General features: G+C 38.5%; 1 protein-coding gene across 8 annotated transcripts in view; it reads right to left on the reverse strand.

Annotated features, from left to right (window-relative positions):
* VPS13D (vacuolar protein sorting 13 homolog D) overlaps positions 1-7,793 on the reverse strand; it is a 183,906-nt gene that overhangs the window by 71,244 nt on the left and 104,869 nt on the right. For 5 of the 8 annotated variants that reach the window (XM_019541549.1, XM_019541548.1, XM_019541551.1 and 2 more), the window contains 3 exons: positions 7,227-7,378; positions 2,523-2,657; positions 2,137-2,304 (listed from right to left, as the gene is read on the reverse strand). In XM_019541549.1, coding sequence (XP_019397094.1) covers positions 2,137-2,304; positions 2,523-2,657; positions 7,227-7,378 — 455 coding nt within the window. The remainder of the gene's footprint in view (positions 1-2,136; positions 2,305-2,522; positions 2,658-7,226; positions 7,379-7,793) is intronic. The other 3 variants (XM_019541552.1, XM_019541550.1, XM_019541547.1) reach the window with 1 other exon arrangement.

Below are 7,793 nucleotides of genomic sequence, written 5' to 3' on the forward strand. Positions count from 1 at the left end.
GTCATGTTGATACCCCTTCTGCATTACACTCAGGCATTCTCCTTGTGTCTACTTCAGTCCTATAAATTTGGACTCTTATAAAACTTTAGGCTTGGAGCCTTGACTGGATCATATCAACAAATACAGCATATGTCACGTTTTACAACTAACCTTTCTCTGGGTGGCAGCATGCGCAAGAGAAGCTGACATACTCTTGTTGTCTGACACCGTTGTTGTTAATCCACTGTATATCATTCTGAAGGATCAGATCCTTAGATTTTAAAATTCAGTGAGCAATTTGGGGTAAGCAATATAAACAGACTTTACTCATACTCTGGATTACAAACTGGTCAATATGATCACAGTGCATCTTTATGGTTCTTGCAGTTGTTTTCCCCTTCCATACCCTTTGCTGTCATTTCTAAATCAAGGGGGGGGAAAAGAATTCTCCTACCACGGACAGCCAGTGTCTGGGATTTCCTAGGAAAGAAACACTCTGACAAGTCGAAAAGCATAGACTCTGCCCCTCAGGAAGCAGCTCTGTACATATTGTCTGTTAACTACCACCTTTTCAACATGTGCTGCACAGAAGGAGGTCAGTCAAGAAATTAAGCTTGCACGAAGTAGCAAAAAGGGAAAGAAAGACTCCAGCTCTAGTACCAAGTGCAACGGCACAAGAATCATTCCTTTCCCATAAAGATACAGATCTTTATTATCTGCCAAATCTTCCACACCCCCAAAATAGTCTCCTCAAGATTATTTTAAGCTTTGTGTAAATAACTGCTGTTTATTATGTGCTCTTTTTTTCTTTTTTTTTTTTTAAATGACCAGAAGAGGTTACTTCTGACCGATAATACTGGATTTGGTTCCTTTAATCTTTAGATGCCTAAACCCTAACAAGTATGAAAAAGCAACATTAAGGGACTGAACTCAGAAGCACTGATATTCACGCTCTTAAAAACTAGTCTGTGCATTACTCTTTGTATAGTCTAAATTCCCATGTAACTGCCGTGTTTCTCAATCTCTTCCTCCCCAGCAAACTGAAAATATTTTTAGGACCCACTATGATCTCTGAAAGAATCATATTTGAGTAAAAAGTTCTCAAACAAATCACTTCTTCCCCCATCCAAAAGCCCTCATACGAGTAAAATATTGTTCTAACTTTGCAAACAGGGAATCTAAATTAGAGAGCAAACTTGCTCAAGATCACAAGGGCCTTTTCAGGAAGGTTAGAAATATTAACTACTCACATGCTATAGATGTCAAGCTACTTATACAGTGCCTAGCACAATAAAGCCCTGGTCTATAATGTGGGTCTTTTAGAGGTACTACAATACTAACACTGTAATCTTAATTCAAGGAATTCTATTAGCAGGAAGTTGTATGCTTTCAGCAAACCTCATTTTCGTAATAGTTACAGTACATAATCGGCTTGCCTTTGCTTTCCTCCAAAGAACAGAAACATAGTCATCATGTAAGAAGGTTATTTTCTTAGCTACATTTAATCTCAAGATTTATGTCCCAAAGTCCCAAAACCATACAGCTCTATAGAGTTTTAAGGGCAACTCTGAATAAATTAATTATTTTAGCATCAAAGAAATCCATTTGAAAAACTTGCTACTAGGCGGTGTGGGAAAGGAAGCTCAAAGGAAATGCTCAAAATCTCTCAACTCTACTCAAGGATCACAAAGTATTTGCATATTCACATTGACTTAACTCATTAAACTCCAGAAAAACAGAAAACATGTATGTAGTCCAATGCGTTAGCCTTAATCATCCTCAAATCCCCGTGTGCTCTTGAATTCTGGAATTTAACAATAATAAATATAGCTTTGGTTCAAGACCAAGTCATGCTTTAACTACGATGGAGAATTACTGTTACTAACTAGGGACTTGACCTTCAAAGACTAATGCACATGAGTAACATCCAAGTACATCCATTGATTTTAGTGAGGTTTCTTTTCATGTGTAAAGCTAGACACTGCTTCAGTGTTTGCAGGACCTTTGCACCAAGCAGTTTGCATAGACCAACTGAGTCCTACAGAAACTAAAATTCTTTCCTACTTGTTAACTGATGGGCTTGAATGCATTTGCAGAGGTGAAATGTGTTTTTGTATTTGCAATTTATCAACAGATATTCATAATCACAAGTATTACCTTTGCGGCAGAGTTTGAAACGCCATGTGTGACATTTCTTATCAGGCCACCAACATTTCCATATTTTATTAGCCCTGTAACGCCTTCTGAAACATCATTCAAGAGACCCATTGGGTTGCCAAGGAAATCCACTGAGCCCAGAATCCTCGCCGCCTGACTAAGCAGTTCCTGGAAAAAGATAGGAAAAAAACCCCCCAAATCCTTCCTTAGCTGTTTTAGTTAACGGGGCAAATTATTTACAAATAACAACTTTTTAAACAACATCATTAACAATTGCTTATTAAAATACTGATTTATTCTCCTGGTTTTAAATTTCTCTCTCTGATAAAGACCTCATAAAACACTTAATTTAGATTTCTGACGGATAGGATTTCTCTGACACTCACCTCTTGAAAGTGCTTAAAGATATCATTAATGATAAACTCTTTGGTCTCATACGGGTGGACCCTGGTGAATGGATCCAGGTTAATCACAGCATCTTCAAATCGGATTAGAGGAAATCCTAGTGTGCTTTTCAATGCCTAATTAAATAAGAAAATGGTATTACTCCCTTTAAGGTCATCTGACACCTCATCTATGGCACTAGAATGTATTTCCAAGTAACCAAGACTCTCAGTGAATCATCTCTGCCATGTATATAGTCACTCTGTAATGCTGGCAATAGTTATGGACCCTTTCCATAAACTGGCTATTGAGAAACTGTTTGAACAGTACTTATCTACTAGTCGGTAAACAAGTGCCCAGCCTGACACAGTCGTCACTTTTCCACAACTTGATAGAATTTTAACGTCAAAACAAAAAGTTCTCAGAAAATGTATTTCTAAGATTATCGTACTTAGTGTTGCTTCAGCTATTTACTCCTATTTTTGTTCACATATACATGATTAAACAGATCCCCAAATCTGGAACTGGAAACTTCCTTTCAGTACTTATTGGATGGGCCATGGGAGGTTTTCCCCTTTCTTGAGCACTGAGGAAGACTTGTATATTCAGAGGTGGGATTATTTCCTGGACGCTTCAGGCATTAGTATACCTCATCATTATCTGGTTCAGCGAGACCTACTTAAAACAGGCTTTTTGAAGTTGATATCATGAAGGAAGGTATTTGTATTTGTACTAGCAAAAAGAATGCAGGCCAGAGTTTTTATCAGCATCTAAGTTACTGTGATGTGTGTGGTAGATACACTGTATCTAAGCCAGGATTTACATTCAATATTTGCCTAAGGGTCTATGCATTCAGAAGGGCACTGGAAAGGGTACTGGTACCAAGCCATAAACATTTTTATTTATTTTTTGCTAACAGTGCAGCTTTTGGGATCCTATAATGTTCTGTATCATGCACATTTTAGAGATGTTATTACAGGTTAGGTTACCTATGCTACCTTGGCAGTAGCCAAAGAGATGGGGTGGAGATAACAGCAAGAGAGGAAGTTTCTTTTAATAGAAAGATGATGGAAGAGATGAAAGTGGTGGGGTTGTGTGGGGGAACTGATCATCATCGTCTTAGATGATGTCAATGAAAAAGTAAGATTGAAAAGGACAGTGGCCTTTTTGAAGTGCTACCCATTAGTGCATTCAATGGGTTTAAATAAAAAGATGTGGATTTCAGAGGTGTCAACTGCTGCTGTTGGACAGTATTAATATGTCTGGTACCGAGTCACAGTGTAGCTGAAATAATTTTGCTCATCTCAGAATTTGTACAGTTCATTTTGATTCATGGAAATGACTCTCAAACTCTGTCTTAAATTCACAGACTCACAGAAGTTTAGGGCTGGCATTGGCAGTACTTTCCCCATTCATGAACCACGACTCTAAATCATTTTTGATTCCAAGAAGTGACCACATCAGCAAAGTTACTGACTCCATTGTCATGGCATATTACGTACAGGAAAGAGTTTACAGGAAACTAGTGATGCTTGGTTTCCACAGCGAATGCTACACAAATGGCACCATACTTTACGGTCTCTTGTCTTAGCTTTGCTTAAGATCCTAAACAGTTTGGAAAAGTGAATTCAGAGGGGAAAAAGAGGGAAGAGAGAGAGACAGCGAGAGAGAGGGAGTGACTGATTAAATAGGTAATGATAAAAGGTGACAGTGACATTTGTACTACAAAACATTTAGAATCTGCTCATAATTTTAAATTCCTGGAGGTTTTTCAAGGAAAAATAAATAAAATAACAAGCATGAGTAATGACATTAAAGACAACAATGAAGTAAAATAAAAAAAACTACTGGGGAACTCTCTACCTTCCATTACCTTTCTTTTTAAAAGTTGTAAGGATATGTAATTTCCCCACCTCCATTTTTAAGTGACAAATTATTGAAGTATTTTGTTCAGTCACATACTTAACATCAGAGTTTATACTACATACCTAATGCACTGACATTCTAAAGTATCAAGAAGTCTTTGATATTTGTTTCCTGGTTTTCCTAAATTCATCATTGTTACGTGCCAAGCTAAAGTGTACAGCTTAGTCAAGTAACATGAGTTATTCTGCCACCTGCCGGCCATTTAGTTAGCTGGTCTAAATTAGCGTAGGGGAGGAAAAAAAGCCATATTTAGGCAGAAATTGAAGAGCTGTTAGCAACCCAGCTCCTTATTTACACAAATAGCCTTTTCCTACTAAAAACTAAGATGCTACAACAAAGCAGACTGATCAAGAGAGGCACTTAATAAAACGTACATTATTTATTATGCTAACATCACAATAAATAAGCAGTCTGGAAACATCTGAAGTGGCAGGAAAAGCTTGGCTATAAAGATCAACTGTCAATTCTTCCTTTGATGTGCAACTACTGTATATAACACAAAGCATGCTGGACCTCCCTTCTCTGAAAGTAATATATAATATTATATATTATACCTACAGACCAGTTTGATGAGGAAAAAAAAACAAAAATTTATGCCTAGATCTTCGGGGTAATGCTGGCAGATGGGATAATGCTAGGACATGCCTCCCTTTTTACAGAGGAAGTAATGCTGGTTTCTTTAAATAAAAAAAGAAAATAGCACAGAGCATTGGGGAGGGAGTGTAAAATAGCAAGGGACTGTAACATTTTCCAGCAAAAGTTCTTAAGATTTTGAAAGGACTGTAAGTAGCTCTCGCTAAATGCTGCCTTTGTCTGGAAAATGCATGTTTCTTTCCAACTGGATCAGCCAACTATACAGGCCTCCATGTTCTGTTATTGCTTCTCCCCAATCCTCAGCCAGATTTGGAGAAGGAACACCCCTGGGCTGATGAGAGACAGTGAAATCTTATGTTTTAAAAATCGTCTTTTAAATCACAAGCTGTGTCTCAGCCTGTTCTTGGGCTGCCTTTGCTTATAGCATCATTTCTTCTGAAAAAAAAAGATGAGCACGTGGGGTTGATGCTCTCACTTCCCGTGACTGAGCCCACAGCTGGTCCTCCCCTTCATCACATAAACCAGTTGGACATTCTTCTGCAGCTTTCATGCTGGCAGAGGTGGAAATGGACTAGATAATGCAACAGATTTCTCAGTTTCTTATTTCCATGACTCTGTTTTTAAAACAAAAGCAGCATGCCCTCCTCTCTTGTTTCTTTAACTATATAGTGATGAACATAAGAAGGATTAACAGCGGAAGGGTTCTGTTCAGGGGAATTATTAGATTTGGACTTTCTCCACCACTACAGGTGCCAGTACAGCTGGGTGGAGAAACATAATCCTATTTTGTATCAAGCTCTTGAGGTCTCCAAATTTGTTTTTGTTCAGCACTGGAATGGGAAAAAAAAAAAACCCCAAACCCTCTTCCATAGTTCTCATGAAAAAGAACAGCATCAAAACCTGTTTTTGCATCAAAGGGCTGTGCTTTTGATTTTTCTTTCTAGAAGGCCACATGGAACCAGCTTTTCATTGACATTAAATGAACATGCAAGACTGCAGTTATCAATTTGAAAAAAAAAAAAACCCCAAAATTGTTTTCTAACATCTCTTCCTATTCTACCCCCAGGAGTTGAGGAGTTTGGTTGGCTTTCTTCTTCAATATTAAACACTTCCCTATTCTCTTCAAATGGAGGCATTCTTTTTGTAATCTTTTCAGAGTATTATTGACATTTCTAGAACTCCCTGTAAAGCAACAATTTTGATGCAATGCACCACGCAACACAGTTGAGAAGCACAAATACACTTTTGCTACTGAAGGTGCATTTTCATGCTTCTGATGAGAGTTGTATGCCTTTTGCATTAGTGAAAAGTATTCAAGTATTTTTGAAGCAGACACTGCAAAATGCCTTGGCAGCAAGCAGGCACAAGTGATAGCAGCAACTTATTTTTCCAGTTCTGGATACCTCTGGCAAGAACTGTCAGATGACTTCGGGGCCAGGGTCATACTGGAGCTGCTAACTTATTCTGAATTTAAAAAGCTCACAGATGTGACCGTTAACAGCACTGCTGCAATAAGTAACAGCTAAGCTGCAAAAAACTATTCTGGAGCTTAATACAACTCTCAATTCTGGGTACAGGTATTTTTCAAAGGGAGGGTAAAAATGGGCACACTAATGGCTGCCACCTTGTTCACTACTCATTCTATAATTATTTTCAAAGGATTATAAAGCATTCTACAGAGGTGCAGAAAAGAGACTGGAAGAGGAAGGAAGCAACTGAGACCCCCATATGCAGATGAATATTTACTGCGGTTCCTGGTGACGCTCTAAGTTTATTAAAGTAAGAGAACTCTTCAGAGCTGGGTGAACAGAGTACAGTCCGCAAATGGAGCATACAATAGTCATCTCCTTAAGGTGAATAACAATATGCAACTCTTGGAATACACTACTAAACATCAGCCCTGTAGTAGGTTCATTTCATATCTGAACTGCCCCTCTCTCTTTGGGGCAGGCAGGGTTCAAAGCATACTATGAAGGCAGATGGTTTGGAACACTAAATCTCTCAGCTTTTTGATGCAAGAAAGCTTGTGCAAAAAATTTACAATTTAGGATGATACTGAATACCTGGCAATAGATGGCAGGCAGCATGTTAAAACCTGAATACCCTTTCCTCCTCCAGTAAAACTTCTGTTTGCAAAAGGCATTTGCTAGCACACATTTGATCAGAAGGCACATACAATGGCTTACCTTCAAATCTAAAGGCAGTTTGTTGGAAGTGAAGACACTCAACTTGATCTGCGGCACACTGATTTTGAGATTCTCAAAGTAGTATCGCTTTTGAGCCCCACCTTGATCAAGAGTCTTTTCATGGAGGTTTTCATCATATTTTTCAACTTCTGCTACCAGGAGAGACCATGGGAATCAAAACAAGTAGTGATGAATACATCTATAACTACGAATGCATGTTTTATACATGTTTATTAGCTTTAGGAAAACTATCTGCCAAAGGTTATGAATGGATCCAGCAGGCACACTTAAGATCATGACTTTCCTATGTTTGGCAACACAAAAAATATCTAAGTTGTGATGTGGGTGAACCTGCATAGATTAGTGTTTTCAGCTCCAAACCCAAGTTGCCTACCAGCAGTTATTAAAAAAAGTCTGCCACCCAACTTCCTAACACAGGGGCATGCAATTATTTTGGGCAGAGGGTCGCTTGCTGAGTTTTGGCAAGCCATCGAGGGCTGCATGACAGGCAGCCCAGGGCAGATTAATATTATTTTTTAAAATTTTTTAGGGGCCCCATGGGCCAGA

The sequence above is a fragment of the Crocodylus porosus genome, unplaced genomic scaffold, assembly GCF_001723895.1.
Source record: "Crocodylus porosus isolate Cpor-Errol unplaced genomic scaffold, CroPor_comp1, whole genome shotgun sequence".
Lineage (NCBI taxonomy): Eukaryota > Metazoa > Chordata > Crocodylia > Crocodylidae > Crocodylus > Crocodylus porosus.